The sequence below is a fragment of the Siphateles boraxobius genome, unplaced genomic scaffold (genome assembly GCF_051911475.1).
Source record: "Siphateles boraxobius isolate OS27281-9 unplaced genomic scaffold, OSU_SipBor_1 29, whole genome shotgun sequence".
NCBI classification, from domain to species: domain Eukaryota; kingdom Metazoa; phylum Chordata; class Actinopteri; order Cypriniformes; family Leuciscidae; genus Siphateles; species Siphateles boraxobius.
In genome coordinates this window covers 20,427,577-20,446,972 of record NW_027508908.1, presented here as the reverse complement: position 1 = coordinate 20,446,972, position 19,396 = coordinate 20,427,577, and the positions used below count along the sequence as shown (strand labels likewise).

The window sequence follows — 19,396 nt, the reverse complement described above, 5'->3', positions numbered from 1 at the left end:
GATAAAGGAATCGTCTTTGAACTCTTCTGTCTTTGACAAGCCATAAAGAAGAGATACAACTTCTGATCTTCCCACTTTTCAGCTCTGCCCCTAAAGATTAATTTCAGGAACATGAAGGTGGAAGTTATCCTTCAGTCTAGTGACTAGTAAAGGTGTCCTGACAGTGACGGGGAGTCTAGAATGATGTTCTACAAAGGGAGATCCATTAATATTTGAAGTTTTAAAAAATAAGCATGCATAAAAATTGAGTCAAAAACTTCACTAGAGCTCAGCAGGACTGGAATGTGCCATGGGGCTAGCTTCAAAATCAAAACTAGTTAAAGGACAGGACATATTTTTTTATGAGAGTCAGCTTAACTGTTCAAATTTATGCAGGCTTCTGTAAAATGTATTTTTAAACACAAATGAAGAATATCAGTTAAAAGTACTTATCAAGAATCATTTGACCCAACTTGAACCAAAATGACACACTTCATTCTTTTGTGACAGATTGCATTAATTCCATGCTCATATTTCATGCCATGATACCATTTTGATGCAATCCATTCTCCTAATAACAAAACCAAATTAACATTTAGCTTTCAGACAAAAAAATTGTATGGTAAAGAGTTCATGATTTGGCTACATGGTGAGCATAACTCCCTTGTACCTTGCTCCTTGATGCCCAAACTGCACAATCTGGTTCCAAAAAGAATCTTTCCGCATTGACAGACATTCTAAAATAGCTGTGAAGAATTCAGAGTAAACTAATTTTTTTGTCAAGTCCTGTGCCAGTCAAACAACAGTCATTGACATATTGACATGCAAGGCATTTCAAATGGTTAGTGTTGATTACACCGTTTTTTGCTTTAGTCATAGTCTTGACATTTGATGAAATTATCTTTTAAATTTAGCTATTATTTACTTTAAAAAAATGTAAATGCAATTTGCTTTTTGATGCTTCAGTATCACATGATCCTTCATAATCACTCTAAATTGATGTTTTGGTGCTTGTGCTGCTTAATGGGTTAGTTCACCCAAAAATTACATTTCTGTCGTTAAATATTCACCCTCATGTCATTCCATACCCGTTCATCTTCGAACACAAATGAAGATATTTTTAATGAAATCGGAGAGCTTTCTGACCCCCCTATAGACTGCAACATTATAAACAATTTCATGGCCCAGAAAGGTTGTAAAGACGTCATTAAAATAGTCCACGTGACTCCAGTGGTTCAACCTTAATGTTATGAAGTGACGAGAATACGTCAGAACGCTGGCTCAGTATTGGCCGGCTCCTGCATCAGCACCACATACATGCGTCATGATGCTCACGTGAACAAAGTCAGAGACTCACACGGAAGAGAAGAAATTGTTGAATAAAGTCATTATTTTTGTTTTGTTTTTGCGCATACAAAGTATTCTCATCACTTCATAACATTAAGGTTAAACCACTGTAGTGACATAGACTATTTTATCTTCACTATCTTTCTGGTAATAACCTTCCTGTCTATAGGGGCGACAGAAAGCTCTCTAATTTATTTAAAAATATCTTCATTTGTGTTCCAAAGATGATACGGGTTTGGGACGACATGAGGGTGAGTAATTAATGACAGAAATTTCATTTTTGGGTGACCTAACCCTTTAATATTTTTGTAGAAACCATAATATTCTTTGGTGAATAGAATGTTCAAAACAAAATAGCATTTACTTTAAATTGAACAGTCTATTCCTATTTCTATAAATAGACTTTACTATCACTTTTGATCAATGCATTCGTGCTGAATAAAAGTATTAATTTAACACACACACACACACACACACACACACACACACACACACACACACACACACACACACACACACACACACACACACACACACACACACTGGGATCTTATTGACCCCAAACTTTTGAACGGTAGTGTATATAATCCTCTCTAGTCACAGTATACCACATCATCAATGTCACCACGTTTGATGTAGTGGCATCAGTGGTAAAAATCCTTTGAAATTTGAGGTTTTAGCACCTGTGTGATCTCCACGATTTCATCAAATCCCGACAGGCTGTATTCAGTCACACTAAAGCCCCCTTTTCCGATTTCGGGTGCACTGTCTTTTTCTCCTCGGTACAATGAGTAAATTGTGCTGACTACTCGTCCTTGCAAAGTCCTCATTAGCCTAATGAAAGCCTTCAAACGCAGAAACCAAACAAGGGTTCTGGGAGGTTATTAGGAAAATTACACCTCCAGGAGGGCCAGGGTAAGGGAGTTGGTAGAAAGGAGGGGGGGGGTCTTGCTCATTACTTCACGGTCTGCAAATCGCTAACTAATGCAGCCCCACTACCGTGCCATTTCTACCTCTATGGATAATTTTCACAGAATTGTAAATGAGAGTATTCATTGATTTCTCAGAATACGCACATCAAGACTCATGTATGAACAGAAAGGAAATATGCTGAGTATTAAGTGACACATCAGTGGATCAGCAATCATTTCCTGCAGTCAATCTAAACCATTGCTGATAAATGATCTGCTAAGCTGAAGGAAAAATATTTCAAATGTTTAGGAAAAATGCTTGCATTTTCCATGACCTTTTTTCATGTAATTCAAACCGTATTTTTATAGCATTAGAAGAATGGTAAAAGTGCAGTCATTGCTAGACTTTTCGACCTTGTTGAACTGCACAGTAATGAATTTATTTTTTCGGTGAATCTGAGATAAGCACTTTTTTACTGTTTAAACAATGTGATAATCTAAGTTGTTCACCAGTATTAGACAGAATGCACCTGAGTAATTATTTCCTAATGCATAAATATGGATCAATCATTTATTTTTAAAATGAACAGCTTCTACAAGACACATTAACTATGTTTTATTTATAATGACAAAATATAATGTTTGAAAACTACGTAGGCTAAATGTAGTTACATCTTGATATTATTTAATTTAAGTGTATTTTAGATACAGTAGCTTGTATAATGGCTTTCCCTTGCAAATGCTATTCAACACAGAATGCAATATTAGCATCTAACCTTTTTCTGTAGAAGGCCTCTTTGTTTCATGGCCTGTGTCATGGGTTGCCAGATCCCCCTCTTTTGGTCCTGGTGGTGCACTTGGAGACAGGCCTAACAAGGCATGGCCAAGAGAAAAACCATTCTGATGTAAATCTAAAGGGAAAGGAGGGGCATATAAACAGATTTTACAAACAAAGGACATAAATACAAAGACAGATCCTTGAAGCCTATGTTCTTAGTAGGCCTAGGTATAAAATATAAAACTTTTTTTTTTAAAGAAAGAAATTAATACTTTTATTCAGCAAGGTCCCATTACATTGATCAACAGTGACAGTTAAGACATTTTAAAGTTCAAAATATTAAACTTTTCCCCTAAATTTATAATAATAAATGTTCCTGAGCACCAAATCAGCATATCTGATTGATTTCTGAAGGATCATGTGACACTGAAGACTGACTGACATCACATGAATACATTACTTTTTAAAAATATATTAAACAGTTTTCACTGTATCTTGATAAATGCAGCCTTAGTCAGCACGACTTCGTTCAAAACCATTAAAATACCTTACCAACCCCAAATGTAGCGTATGATGTTGTAATTTAATAATGTACGGGTTCACTTATATCCTAGATGTGAACATTAAGTACAACTTGTACTGAACAAGCTTTAGAAACTCGTAACAAGAAGGCAACTAAATAATATTATAGAAGCAATTTCAAAAGCGTAAAAATGATTACAAGGGTTGAACCTCAGTTTTTTCAAAAATAGGATTTAAAACACATATTCTGTCCCAAATTATATCATACCACTGATATCTGATATCTTGGGTAAGATTTTTAATGCGTCTGATGATAGACTGAAAAAGAGAGCATTATCTGTAATTGCATAGTTTTAGTTCCGGTTAAAGCATTGCACATGAACAACTCTGATGGCTTTGCTTTTAGTAGATTCTGTGATATCACCTTATTCTTAATTCTAAAAGCACATTTGTAAGGTTATATGTGCAGTTTCACATTATAGTAAGAGCATAGTGCTAAGTGCTCAGGGACCAAACTCAGTGTTGCTAAATTAGTATGTTTGTTTTTTGCCATACGACAGGATACAGAGAGAAATAAAAGTGTAAAAGTATACGTAATATTACAGCAAACTTGACACTGATGAGAACTAAAATCTTAGAAAAAGACACAGAGGAATAAAACAACAAAAGAAACAAAATGACTTTTATGAGGTGGGGCAGACGTACGTGGCCGGTCAGAAGAGCTCTCTGTGTGGGCAGGAGAGCTGGACACGCTGCTGCTCTGTCTGGACGATAAGTGGCTAACTGACCTGCGGCCATCATCCAAAGAGGGGACGGGTGACGGGCTGTCTGGAACTCGCTCCTGATCGTGAACACACACATTAGTCCCCATAATCTGTAATACTATAATAAATGCTAAATCATTGCAGAAGAGATTTCTCAGTTGTGACATTAAATGTTACAGTGTAAGGGATAAAAAAAAATAAGTTAATAGAATAATTCACCCAAAACATGAAAAATCTGACCATTCGAGCACTGATAATAGCATCAGTCCAAACCAGTATGCTGTTATTTTTTAGCGGAACACAACAAAATAATTTTTAGGAGAGCTTCACATTGAACTTTTTCATACAATTTTTACATATAAGCTACAGAACGGCCACAAAAGTAGTTTATACAACTTCACTACACAGTTGTTGAACAGAAAATATTTGAAAAAACTGTTCCATAGAAAAAATTTGCATGGTTTGTTCTTGTGTTTCATGCAAGCACGCTTGAATTTCCACAAGAACCAATGAGGTTTGTCGTCAAGCACGTATGGTTGAGGTGTTGTTTATCATAGTTGATGTGCTCTATATATTGTATGTGTTTGTATTTGTGAAGAAAAAAAAATGAAATTTGTTCATCATATAAAGCAACCGTTTCTCTTCTGAAGACTAAATCAAGATTAAACTGCTTGATTCATACGGATTAATGTTAAAATGCCTTTATGACATTTTTGAACCTTGAACGTTTTAGTGGATTGTACTTTCAATGAAGGGACAGAATCTCTCAGCCTACAGGAAAAATATCCTTCATTTGTCTATCGAAGATAAGCAAAAATCTTATGGTTTTGGAATGACATGAGCATGAGAAGTTTACATTTTTCGGCGAACTTTCTCTTTAAATCATCTTAGGAACCATATGTATAATTTGTGTCCTTATACCTTTATAACTGACGTCATCATTCTGGACGGGACACACTTGACCTGAGCAGCAGCTGCCATATTGGCAATAGTGTTGAGATGATTCATCTGGTTCATTGCCATGGTGACCGAGGCAGGAGGCAGGCTGACTGGAATCAAGGGATGTGGCATCATCATGAATGGCAGTTCCAAACCTGTACAGAAAAGCATTGAAACACACAAAATCATTATATCTGGAAAGAAACATAACAATAAATGCTCATTAATCACCCAAAACAGTACATATTTCTGTCAGGGTTCTGTCACTTCTGTCTAGTTTATTTCTTGGTTTTGTGACAGAGCTCTGACACTCCTGTTTTGTCATGTCTTTGTGTGGGCGCGCGGCTTCGAGCGTTCTCATGTGGTGCGCTCTCTTGTCTGTATGCTTTGGTTTCGGTTCTGTGTTGGGATTCAGACATTCATGCTCCACGTGCTTGTCCTGTTGGGAGCGAACAGGATGAGCTTACACTCGTTCTCGTGCGCTATCTTGTCGTGTGAGCATTCGGTTTCAAGTTCACTCGGGCCGTACACTCTTCTGTCCACGTGTGTTGTGTTATGTGTAGCACGCGGTTCGTGTTTACATCAGCAGCGTGCTTTCATGTCATGTTTTGTCTTGTGTTGTGTAGCACACAGCTTGTGTTTTCCACAAGCTGTGTGCTTGTGTTTTAGTCCTGTTTTGTGTGAGCACATGGCTGATGATGATGTATGTTTCCTTGTGCCATGTGCTCTCCTGTCGATTGTCTAGCCTCTTCCATCTTAATACCTGATTATTTGATTACTCCCTATTTATTCTCCTTGTGTTTGCAGTCCTGTGCTGGATCGTTGTTGAATGTACCTTCTGTGATCTTTTTTTATTTTTTTATTAAATAAAGCCCATTATTGTTGCCTGCACTTGAGTCCTCACTCACTCCCTTCACTCAACCCTGACAATTTCTGCATAAACGCTCTATTGCAATGCATTAAAACTTAAAAAGAAATTGCATTAAAAAAAGCAAGCTCATTAAAATAACACATGCTGTACCAACAATTTGAGAATATTAAGAAACGCTCATCACATTGAATGGGAAAAGATGTAAATATTTTCAAATTATGATGCTTCACGTTATGAAATCAGTTTCTGCTTTGTTTGAGCTCTTTTTAAAGACATGCCATTATGGCACAGCATGTCTACAAGTATAACAAGAGCTGCTGGAGTCTGCACCTCAAACCAATTAGCACACTTCTCAGACTGCTGCAAACGTCTTCATACATAACAACCCCATGATAAATTAGACCGCACACACTCTATTTGTAGCACAAGCTACGTGACAGCAAGACTTCAGTACATACGCCTGCTGTGTGACCGGTGTTTTGCTTGTTTTAGTGTGCTGATCCAATCCCTCGCAGCACTCTAACAGTGTTATGCTTTATAGGAATGTGAGCAGATATTCTCCAGAGAGGAATAACAGCAGAAAAAGGAAATGGATCCTCTCACAACTGAACAGGTCAGGGCATAAGGTTACAGTCAGCCACTCTACGGCCGCCTGTACTCCACCGCCACTTTGAAAGTGAAGGATGAAAGAGAGAGAGAGAGGACATTTCGGCAGTTTCTCTCAAAGACTTTTTCATTTCCCATCAGTCGCCTTAAGAGACGTTCCTGAACTGTGTTGGCCTTGTGGTAATGGATTCACTTGGGTTGATACCCGCGGTAGTAGCGGAGCCGTGGTCGGGAGATGATGAGAAGGAAGGCCAGGAGATGATGAGCCCTTTGGAGGTGATCGTTTTCAAAACCCTCTGCTTTTCAGCCAAATACCAGGCAGCTCTGGGGGTCAGAGGTCACCTCTCAGTCACAGAGACTTACAAATGAAAGATGGACCCGATTCCCCCTCCCTGTCGTCATGACATTTTTAGCCAGAGAGGGAACAGAACGGATAAAAAAAGCCCCTGATTTTCCTGAAACAGATGACACGCAGATCAGTCACGGCGATCGGGCAACAGAAAGGAAGTGAAAGGGAGATCAAAGAAAGGAATTGAGTGTTGAAGGGATTGATGTATGGATGGAAGGGGGGATCTGAGCCAAGCGCAAGCACATGCCAAGAACATGCAAGCTGCTCCGTCTTTCTCAGTAGGCCATCACTAATATTCTTAAAGATAAAACGACAGTGCCATCCGCACATTCGCCTTTTCAAGTGGAATTTAAACTGCCATATTATGCTAGAAAATGCTGATAGGAGCAATATCTGGCCTTCTAAGCACATTCGGGAAAGGGCCAAAGTGGCAAGGAAACACTAAACCCCCTCCCCATCCAAAAAGACACTTTTGAATGAGACTGGAACTCAGCCAAATGCATCAACATCCGTCACCCTTCATCCGTATCTCAAGGGGCCTACGTCTCAGCTTCTGCTGCAAAAAAGAATAACAATGTGATCCGCTTGCGTCTGCTAACACCACAGTGCCAGTGAGGCCCATTTCTGAAACACATGGTGGCCGATATCACTCACGAAGAGCTTTCAATCTTTATTTACCTAAAACAAAAGATCCCAGGGCTAAAAGAAATTGGAAACGCGCCATTTTAAAATATCCCCCCGCAGCAGTTACCATTGTGAGCTTGAGCCCGAGCTATTGTGGGAGTGTAAATGATTTTGACAGGAAGTTGCAAATTGTATAAATATTTAGCGTTTAATAAAAAAGGAGAAACAAAACAAGCTGAACGCTGAGGAAAGGAAACAAAAGAAGTCTAATGACAGGGCTGGGAAGGAGCCAAGTACACTGCTGGAGAAATCCAAACACAACAGGGATCTTGGTACAAATTTGGGCACAAAACTGTTGCGTAAAATGTATTGGAGAGCAACAAAACAACACAACACCGGGAAAGGATTCAAATGAGAAACAGCAACAAAAAAATATACAATGTAGCCTGCTGCTAGAATGAAGTGTGAAGATTTTTACATGCTGATTATCACATGATATTGTTTGAGCTGAATAAGGAATCTGCTTAAACAATGTCTCACATGTTTTTGATAATGGGACAGTCCATGAATATAGTACACCCTGCCTTGTTACTTTTTACTTGTTACTTAAAATACCATGTTTTTTTAATGGGTTGTAAGACCGAACAGATACAGTATAAACTATACAATCAACCTTACATGAAAAGCAGGGAGTTAAATGATTAGTTATTCTGGCCTTTACTACATCGGAAATGAGTATTGTAGTCAAGAGTGAGCAAGACCCGACTTGGACTCAAGTCCGTCATATATATTTTTAACAAAGAAAACAATTATTTTTAAAATGTAAAAGGTTTTGGCCTTATTTTGTACACTTTTCTTAGAAAGTGGCAAATTATGCCAAGGCATTTTTATATTCCAGTACAATTACTTTACAATCCTCTCCTTTTCCAAAATAGCAACTATTGTTTACTTTTTGTGCTTTTGCTCATGCAAATTATTGATAAAAACAACTTTTAAAAGTTAAAATAACTACACAGAAATGATGCTTCAGATTTTCCCAGTGCTACTGGAAACTCCTTCCTCTTTATTGCTACTTTAATGTCAGTCATAAATGTTTGTGCTCATGGCATGTTCTGTAACCCCCTGCAGGTAACACAGCAGTTCCCTTTTCCTCAGGCCAACCTCCCCTGAGACAGAGACCACCGGCAGGTGTGTGTGAGAGGAAGAGACGCCAACTTCTGAGAAGCATTTGTTAGCCTGATAGCACCAATCCCAGTGTACACTTCTTTTTCTCACGCACTACAACATCTCCAATGAATTATTAATCTAAGATAAGACTATTTGTTTTCTCTCTTTCCCCAATAAAGGCATTAAACGTGTTCTAGCCTGACAGTCGGATATAAAACAGTAGCGATAGGGATGCTTTATATTTCCCAGACGAAGGTGTGGCTGCCAGTAAGCAGCTGTGGTCTAGGTGTTTAGTCTGTGCGTTTAGCTCTGGTCTTTGTAGTGGTTAGACACCGTGGAGTAATTTCCACATTCCCGTCAGCAGGGGTTGGGGGAGGGGATTATGGAAAACCGGAAGGCTCGTTTCTCCTTAAGATGAAATTAATGATGCCTCCATGTGCTTACCGTTGAGTTACTTCCCTTATGGAAATAATCACAAAACAAAAAATGGTGAGGCCCTTGAAGGGTTTTGGGGCCTGTCTCAGGAAAAGTTAATGAAGGTGCAGATATTTGAATACGCAGATGAAAAAATCTAGGAGGATGTAATCTTCAGTAGCCTATTTGGCTGCAAAAACAGAGATTATCTTTTTTTCTATTGCAGAGACAATAAATAAATCTGAGCTCAAAATTAATTCTTAGTACAGAATTATTAGAATTTTTTTAACAAAACTGGCAGTTTGTTGAACTATACGTTCTCCCGCACTTCCATCTTCCGTAGCTTCCAGTGTTCTAGACAGAGAACCACACACACACACACACACACACACACACACACACACACACACACACACACACACACACACACACACACACACACACACACACACACACACACACACACACACACACACACAGAGAAGCAGTCGTCCTGACCAGCTGCGTGTGATTACTTGTGTTTACAATGAGCATCAGGCATCTGCTGCATGTAATCCAAAACATACACACCTAGAGTCTGTGAAAAAACCTAACGACACATGTGCACCAAAACAAATACACACAGACTATTAAAAATTGTAAAAAAATAAATAAAAAAACCCTAAAAAAAAAACCTGCTAAAGCATAGGCCTACATATTATGTAGACATGTTAATATGAGTCAATGTTAATATGGACAAGGACTTTTTCTTTTCCTTTTTTTAAAACAGATTAATTTTTTCAGCAAGGATGCATTACATTGATTCAAAGTGACAGTAAAGAGTTTTACACACCGACATACATACACACACACTACAGATGTGAGGATGGGCTATTATTTCACCCGCAACCACATCACAAAACTCATCATCCATCCGCCATCCATCCGCACATACGTTTTTTGACCAATTTTCAAAACACACCCGTCCGCCATCCGCTGATTGTTTTAAGGTCTATGGGCCATGCAAGGCACTGCTGACGTGAGCCGCGAGGCTAGAAAGCTCTTGCCTGTTCTAGAAAGTATACGCATGTACTTTTCAGACTTCCGCGGCTGTAACCGCCAACCGTGCATCTCTAACACACACACACATTAAAAAATCTGTAGTGCATTTCAAATGTAGTCTTAAAGGAGTAGTTCTTTTTTTTAAAAACTTTTGCTGATAATTTACTCACCCCCATGTCATCCAAGATGTCCATGTCTTTCTTTCTTCAGTCGAAAAGAAATTAAGGTTTTTGATGAAAACATTCTAGGATTTTTCTCCATATAATGGACTTCATTGGGTACCAAACGGCCCAACGTCCAAATTACAGTTTCAGTGCAGCTTCAAATGGCTTCAAACGACACCAGACGATGCATAAGGGTCTTATCTTGCGAAACGATCGGTCATTTCAAAAATAAATAAAACATTTTAAGTTTTATAAGCACAAATGCTCGCCTTGCTCTGTTCTGTGATGCACGTTCGTGACTCTCCTGTTCGAACTCGTTCATCAAAATGAATAAATCTTTTTTCGAGTCATTTCGTTCGTTGAATTTTTTTGAGTCATTTCGTTCACTCAACGCACGAAATGACTCGAAAAAAGATTTGTTCTTTTTGATGAACGAGTTCGAACAGGAGAGTCCCAACGTGCATCACAGAACAAATTTATTTTCGACTGAAGACATGGACATCTTGGATGACATGGGGGTGAGTAAATTATCAGCAGAAGTTTTTTTAAAAAGCAAACTACTCCTTTAAGTGTATGTCAGTGTGTGGGAATATTGCCAAAAAAAAAGAAAGGTGAAGTATATGATATCTAAACAGAAAAAAGACCATTATGTTATTGACCCATCTGCCAGCAAGGGCTAACAGGGCCATGTGAAGTCAAGCAGTGATCTCTTAGTCACGCACCTAACAATAATTTCATCCCCATTACGGAATTCCTCTGACTTCTGGTTCTCTCAATTCTCCCAGTCATCTTTTCTAGTCTCATCCATTTTGGCTCAACATAAAAATGACTTCATATCAGTGGAGAGTTTTAGAGGAAAGTTCACACTACTCCAGTGATGTCATCTTTTGTTCAGTGTCTCCTCTGAGAAATTTCTTTATTCATATTTAATTTTTATGCTGATTCTAAAATGATGTTATAGGAATTAAAAGGAAAAAGGAGAAAATGTTCCACTTCATTAACTGTTCTTCTTTTACCATCCAATGTTTTCCTGATTATGTTCCGCAGGAATCCCATTTTTTTTTTTTGTATTACAATTTTTGGGGAAGTTCGGCTTATCTATCAGCTCTATCCCATGAGAATGAGAGACAGGCTCTAATGGACATGTGGATGTGCTTGTGGAATTGCAGCCCTGGATACCATGACATACAGGTCCTTCTCAAAAAAATAGCATATTGTGATAAAGTTCATTATTTTCCATAATGTAATGATAAAAATTAAACTTTCATATATTTTAGATTCATTGCACACCAACTGAAATATTTCAGGTCTTTTATAGTTTTAATACTGATGATTTTGGCATACAGCTCATGAAAACCCAAAATTCCTAGCTCAAAAAATTAGCATATCATGAAAAGGGTCTCTAAACGAGCTATTAACCTAATCATCTGAATCAACTAATCAACTCTAAAAACATGCAAAAGATTCCTGAGGCTTTTTAAAACTCCCAGCCTGTTTCATTACTCAAAACCGCAATCATGGGTAAGACTGCCGGCCTGACTGCTGTCCAGAAGGCCATCATTGACACCCTCAAGCAAGAGGGTAAGACACAGAAAGAAATTTCTGAACAAATAGGCTGTTCCCAGAGTGCTGTATCAAGGCACCTCAGTGGGAAGTCTGTGGGAAGGAAAAAGTGTGGCAAAAAACGCTGCACAACGAGGTGACCGGACCCTGAGGAAGATTGTGGAGAAGGACCGATTCCAGACCTTGGGGGACCTGCGGAAGCAGTGGACTGAGTCTGGAGTAGAAACATCCAGAGCCACCGTGCACAGGCGTGTGCAGGAAATGGGCTACAGGTGCCGCATTCCCCAGGTCAACCCACTTTTGAACCAGAAACAGCGGCAGAAGCGCCTGACCTTGGCTACAGAGAAGCAGCACTGGACTGTTGCTCAGTGGTCCAAAGTACTTTTTTCGGATGAAAGCTAATTTTGCATGTCATTCGGAAATCAAGGTGCCAGAGTCTGGAGGAAGACTGGGGAGAAGGAAATGCCAAAATGCCTGAAGTCCAGTGTGAAGTACCCACAGTCAGTGATGGTCTGGGGTGCCATGTCAGCTGCTGGTGTTGCTCTACTGTGTTTTATCAAGGGCAGGGTCAATGCAGCTAGCTATCAGGAGATTTTGGAGAACTTCATGCTTCCATCTGCTGAAAAGCTTTATGGAGATGAAGATTTCAGTTTTCAGCACGACCTGGCACCTGCTCACAGTGCCAAAACCACTGGTAAATGGTTTACTGACCATGGTATTACTGTGCTCAATTGGCCTGCCAACTCTCCTGACCTGAACCCCATAGAGAATCTGTGGGATATTGTGAAGAGAAAGTTGAGTGACGCAAGACCCAACACTCTGGATGAGCTTAAGGCCGCTATCGAAGCATCCTGGGCCTCCATAACACCTCAGCAGTGCCACAGGCTGATTGCCTCCATGCCACGCCGCATTGAAGCAGTCATTTCTGCAAAAGGATTCCTGACCAAGTATTGAGTGCATAACTGAACATAATTATTTGAAGGTTGACTTTTTTTGTATTAAAAACACTTCTTAACACTTTTTCATGAGCTGTATGCCAAAATTATCAGTATTAAAACAATAAAAGACCTGACATATTTCAGTTGGTGTGCAATGAATCTAAAATATATGAAAGTTTAAATTTTATCATTACATTATGGAAAATAATGAACTTTATCACAATATGCTAATTTTTTGAGAAGGACCTGTACTCTTTTCAACCTCTTCTCTTCTCTTCTCTTCTCTTCTCTTCTCTTCTCTTCTCTTCTCTTCTCTTCTCTTCTCTTCTCTTCTCTTCTCTTCTCTTCTCTTCTCTTCTCTCCTCTCCTCTTCAGGTTGAGGACAGTAAATGACTGATATAAACTATATATGTAAATATTATGCATAGAATTAATAGGTTTATTTATTATTTAGTGGTGGCCAGGGCTGGACTGGGACTAAAAATCGGCCCGGGCATTTTGGCCCAGACTGGCCCACTACATATAATCATAAACACAACCGATCTTTTCACGCCCCTGAATATGTATACTAACTCCTATTAAAACCACTAATGCCATGTACCCTAATGAGTGAGTAGGAATGAGTAAGAGTTAATAGATGAAATAACTACTAATTGTAAAATACAATCGAAGTACTCTACAATGATGAATCCTAAAACAAACTATAAGCTGCATTGACATAGCAATACCAGTGTTTGACAAAGGATTTTTGGTAAATCTGTGGTGGGTGGACCTCTGTCCCTTTAGGGGGGTTCGGGGGAGCCCCCCGTAAGAAAAAATTGTGCTTTTTAATGTTAAATTCATCAATCTGGTGCAATTTGAGAGTTAAAAATGAAGAGCTCCAACCCATAATCAGTGTGGAAATTGGACAAAGAAAAACTACAAACTCTTTTAGCTGTGATAGTGTCTGTCTGCATTACACTACTACATAATAATAGTTATAATATCAATTCCATGACAGTAATAGCCATATATTTTAAAACAAATGCACTAAAAAATAAAAGGAACTTTTATAATTAGTTTTGTACTAATTTCCATGCTTGAAAGAGATAAACACATGATCTTTTATTTTGGCGGAAAACATGGTTTACAAACGCGTCTCATTACACTTCTAGTAAAATGCGTAATCGTCAACTATGCAGATGTGTAAATAATGCGTAACTGGGTAATGGGTTCCTACACTCATAGCGTAAGTGTTCTGAAAGTAGCCTAGTTCTGCTTACCACAGTTCTCTACACTCAGTCATTCTCTCCTGATCCTCAATTTCCTCATCAGACACTTGAAGGGGCCGTTTCTTTTTTCACGCTATTTCTCTGCACATTCCTTGCGTTTCTTCTCCATCTCTGACTATTTTGACAGATACACACTGACACTTCACGCGCGCTCAGATCCCAAAGGGGGAGATTGGACCAGCACATTAAAGATGTGATTGGACCAGCCCAGTGCCAATCAAGAAAAGAACCAATGGGCCGCTGATCTACGTGTTTCACGGGCCGGTCTGTTAAAAAAAAAAAAAAACCTACGCTGACTTTTTTTGTCCGATGCATTACACTGGCACAAAGATCCCAGCGCCACCAATTAAGCAAAACTAAACGAATGTGCCACCGATGTATGAGTATTATGGGCCGTTTAGACAAAAAAATGTTTTTATATATTTTTTAAAGAATTATCTGTAGGCCTATCGGCCCAAAAAGCACGTCGGCCCACCGGGCAAATGCCCGGTATGCCCGATGGCCAGTCCAGCCCTGGTGGTGGCAAGGTGGCTCAGTGGGTAGAATTGTCGCCACAGCAAGAAGGTCCCTGATTTGCGACCAGATCCAGGATGTGTTCTATGTGGAGTCTGCATGTACTCCCATGTGTTGGTATAGGTTCTCTGGTTTATCCCACTATCCAAAGACATGTGCAAAAGGTAAACTGACATTAAATTGTCTATAGGCGTGAATGTGAATGTCTGTGTTTGCCCTGTGAGGGACAGGCCATGTATCCAGGGTGTTTCCTTGCCCATGGCACAAAACTCTGGGATAGATCCAGCATCATCGCAACCCTATAGAACAAGCGGTTTTAAGAATGGATTTAAAAGTGGTGGAGGATACTTTTTTGATAATGACAATCAGCTATCACATTGTAGAAGATAGCCAAATTAGGCAGATGCTAAAGACAGGTTGCGTGACGTATCCTTGTTCTTCTTCTTCAAAGAAAACATAAACATAAAACATAAACATGACCAAGAATGCATTAAATTATGTGATCATTATGTGTTTTGCATGGTAAATTATTGGCTAGTGAAAATGAAAAAATAAATTAAATCAAAACTCAAGTGACCAAACACGTCTTCAAGTTATGAAGACAATCATCTTGGAGTTTTTATGGTAATGTTAATAAATTACCATTAATAACTGAATATTAATAAATATTGGTATTTTAAATATATTATACAGTTCAGTGTTGACTTGAAGGGCATTTTTGCTTTTAAACAATTTTGGTAGGGTAGTGTGTTGGGTCACCGCTCAATGTCCAGTGTAAAATCTGTGTGCTGCAGCAAAACCTGCTTAGAATTAAAAATAAAGCCCTTCTTGTGTATGAGTTTATGATTGTGTACTATACACGTCTAACTAGCTGCATGTTATCTTTCACCAGTTTAATGTCAACAAGACACATCCTCTCTAAATTCCTCCTTGACAGGACGGTGTGACTATATCCAGACCCCTCCACTTCCTGCTCGGGGGCACAGCTGTTATAAGAACCTCTATTTCACGAGAGATGAGCTCATATCCTGGTAATCAGGGCAGAGGGGGAGCTGCTAAAAACAGTGCCCCAATCAACAACTGGATCAGTGCCACTGGAGTTCCGCTCTAACACTGCAGTATCTGTCTGGCCAGACTCATACATGCCACACATCCCTTCAGATCTCGTCAATCCTCAGGGTTTAAATGTATCACATTTCTCAGACTGAGAGTCCTATTCTGGGAACAGATTGTGTTTGTCAAATGTAAATAATTATATGATCAGTGAATGAGGGTTCAGGTTCAAAACAGGCATGAGAAACTGATATTTTCAGATATGTTCCCCAGATAAGGCGGTCTTTGTGTAAGTATTAAAATTACAGGCCATGAAACCTGGTAGATGGAAAGAGACAGAACTTTCGAAGATGGTTAGAATGTTAAAGGAAATAGAGTTGAAAAGAGAGAGCGGTTCTGCACCACTCAGCTCTCTTCAGCTATATTAATATTCCAAACCAAGAGTCCACACTCAAGGTTATTCTCACTCTAAATTGCTGAAGATAAAAAAGCCCTTCCTTATTAGCATTTGTGGGTAAAACCCGGCTAATCTTATGCACACTTATCCCTCTCGCTGTGACATCCTGGCCTCTGTTTTCACTTTTTTACCAACAGAAAGGTCACAACCTCATTTTCATGGTATTTTCTCGCTTAAATCTGCTTACAATGCACAGTTTCTGAAACATAAGCACTGCATCACATAATAATATCAACCACTCTATTTTATTAAAGCTTATATATATATATATATATATGTATATATATATATATATATATATATATATAATTTTTTTTTGTCTTTCAAATACTTCCAATCCAAGTTTAATGTGCAGATCTAGCTATATGTAAGCATTGTGTAGTACTAGGTTGGTTTTAAAAATGTAAATACTGTGGTCCTGAGCTTCTTTCACATAGATCTGTATGTTTGAGTGGCCCAACATAGCGCCACAAGCTCAACCAATGACAATGAGTTTGGGGCGGGACTACTTGTTGGTCCAACCAATGACAGAAAGGGGAAAGCCTGCCTGAAAACAATCATAACTGAGGCAGTTTGCTTTTTCTGGTGCAGAAATTACAAATAAATGATCTCCTTTAAACTATATGAAATAACAGATGTTGCATGAAAAATGCTCCGATATACTTAGCAAAATCAGTGAATGACTGATGAGGCATAAGTTCAAACAAAATCTTTTTTAAAGTTTGAGATTGCAACTTTTTGAAAAAACAAACAAACATTTGTGCTGGTAAATGATCTTTGAAAATTAAAAATCATTCTTGGTGTGAACAAGCAAAATCTTCATTTTGTGCTACATTTACACTAAATGAAACTTTTCCATATTTGCCCCCCTGCAAGTGATTTTGTGAGCTATTTCTATAATTAAAAATGTATTTTTTAATGCCAGATATTTAAATGTAACAATTAAATCAACCAATCAATCAATCAATCCAACAATACTACCGTGTAACCAATTTTTTACAAACAAACGCATCTTCACATTGCAAAGATGGCACAGAAGCTGTCGTGTCTAGTTTTGGATTTATTTCTATAAATAAAAGTTGATGAGGAGCTTGGCCCTCCACTACTCCACAGACCTGGCCTGCCACTGCTTCATAGTCCAGGTCCTCCACGACTCGATGATGCAGGTCCGCCTCTGCTCCACTATCCAGGCCATGATCCAGGTCTTCTCCCCGTTCGCGGGCCTGGAGAGTGGAGCAGTGCATGGTGGACCTACATATTGCTCCAGTTAATTTCCAACCCTGATTTACACTTACATGTGTTTGTTTAGCAGACCCAATTTATCAAAAGCGACTTACAAATGAGGAATACAACAAGCAATTCAACTTAAGTATAGGCAACAACATGAGACAGACTAGCAATACATTTCAGACAGTGTGTTACTTTAAGATTGAATAATAAAACTCTGATACAAATTAATTTTTTTCCGCATTTAGTACTGGGCCAGACTTTATAGGGTCTGAACATTTGGAATGGCTTGACATAAGAGCATCTCATTAAGAGGGGAACTGACACTTACCCATGCTGGAGGTGATGTCACCATTCTCAGAATCTGCGCCATGATTATTGCCATGGTAGCTATTCATCACCTCCAATTTGATCTTCTTCTTCATGGCTTCAGCAAGTGTGGCAGCTGTTAGGCCTGTCAGAGCATTAAAGAGAAAGAAAAAAAAGTGTTAATTCATAACCATTTAGTTTTCTTAGCCTTTTCCAAAAAAGAATTATATCACTTCAGTTCCCTAAATCTTGTGAGAATATGTGAATATTAATAATTGTTAACAGATTCACCTCAATGCTTTTCCATAAACGTGCTTCATTCAAATGCTTTTGTGAAAGCAATTATGAATATTTCACATCCTATAATTGAATTTAACAGAAGTATACACTGGCACTGTAACACTAGATGATAACAACAGGTCTATTATTACCAACAGCGTCATCCCAAAGCTACAATCACACCCGCATCACTGTTCTACAGTCAGTCAAACTACGTACCTCTGTCTAACTAACATCAGACACCAGCTTTGAACAGCAGGTCCTGGATCTGTTGGAGATCTGTTTCCCTGTCATGCGCTGATAATTCAAGCTGCCTGGCACCAGCCCATTGTCACAAGTCTTCAATACCCCTTGTTAACTGTGTGTGTAACTTTGCCCCCAGTGCACACATGTTATAATTCAATTAAAATTTGAAGATTAGCTTCCCTTCATTGCACATTGAGAGCTGCTTTTACACAACTCAGACTGCTACTCATCTCTTTCCTCTTCCACAAGCTTTAAAAAGATCTCAGTAAGTCAAACTTTTTTTTTTTTTTTAAGATTGAGATCACTTTAATATAAACCCCTGGATGTCACAGTTATGCTTAGTTTTAGTTGCGTTTTCTAACAGTCTGTTTAATCATCTGTTTACGCGTGTTCTTTCGTTCTCCTTTTTCCCCCGCTATAATCAGTTACCTATTAATTTAATCATCACAGCTGTTAATTATTTAGTTCATCACCATGTGTTAAAGTTCCTAACCTGTCCACACTAATACGTTGCTGTCCTGCGGCAATACATGAGAGCAGTTGCGTTTAGACCAAACATACGGTGACTGAGTGTGACCTGGACGCATCAGTGAATGGTGAGATATTTTGCAAAATAAAATGATCCTGTCAAAAGAATTGCGCGATAACTTTATTATTTATTTTTCAGTCTGTATTTTTCCATCTCAGTGAGCTTTTGTGAGGTTTTACGCAAGCGCAGTAAGGTGAAATAAGTGGTTTCACGCAAAACGCTATTATGGATGGAGAGCGTTTTTAATCGAAAATGCGTTTTCAAATGTATCTGGATTAATGTTGACGTAGCCGGTCCAGTATTGTTTAGAGTAGTTGGCTTATGTTTAATAATACAAAAAAAGGAATTTCGATTTTTCCATGCAATTTACTGTTTGGGGCATAATACTCATATAACAAAATATTGTTACTTTTTTATTATATATGTATTATATTTTTTACTTGAATATCAAGACAAATTCTTACAAAGTGATATAATGTCAGGGTTGCTGTAGGCTGCTGAAGACGAGGACACGGGATCTGCGATATAGGTACTT

At 38.6% G+C, this 19,396-nt stretch overlaps 1 protein-coding gene across 1 annotated transcript in view; it reads right to left on the bottom strand.

Moving 5' to 3' along the window:
- dachc (dachshund c) overlaps positions 1–19,396 on the bottom strand; it is a 71,860-nt gene that overhangs the window by 21,263 nt on the left and 31,201 nt on the right. The window contains exons 3-6 of the mRNA XM_077246894.1: positions 17,830–17,952; positions 5,223–5,395; positions 4,243–4,378; positions 3,014–3,148 (exon numbers count right to left, since the gene is read on the bottom strand). Of these exons, the coding sequence (XP_077103009.1) occupies positions 3,014–3,148; positions 4,243–4,378; positions 5,223–5,395; positions 17,830–17,952 (567 nt within the window). The remainder of the gene's footprint in view (positions 1–3,013; positions 3,149–4,242; positions 4,379–5,222; positions 5,396–17,829; positions 17,953–19,396) is intronic.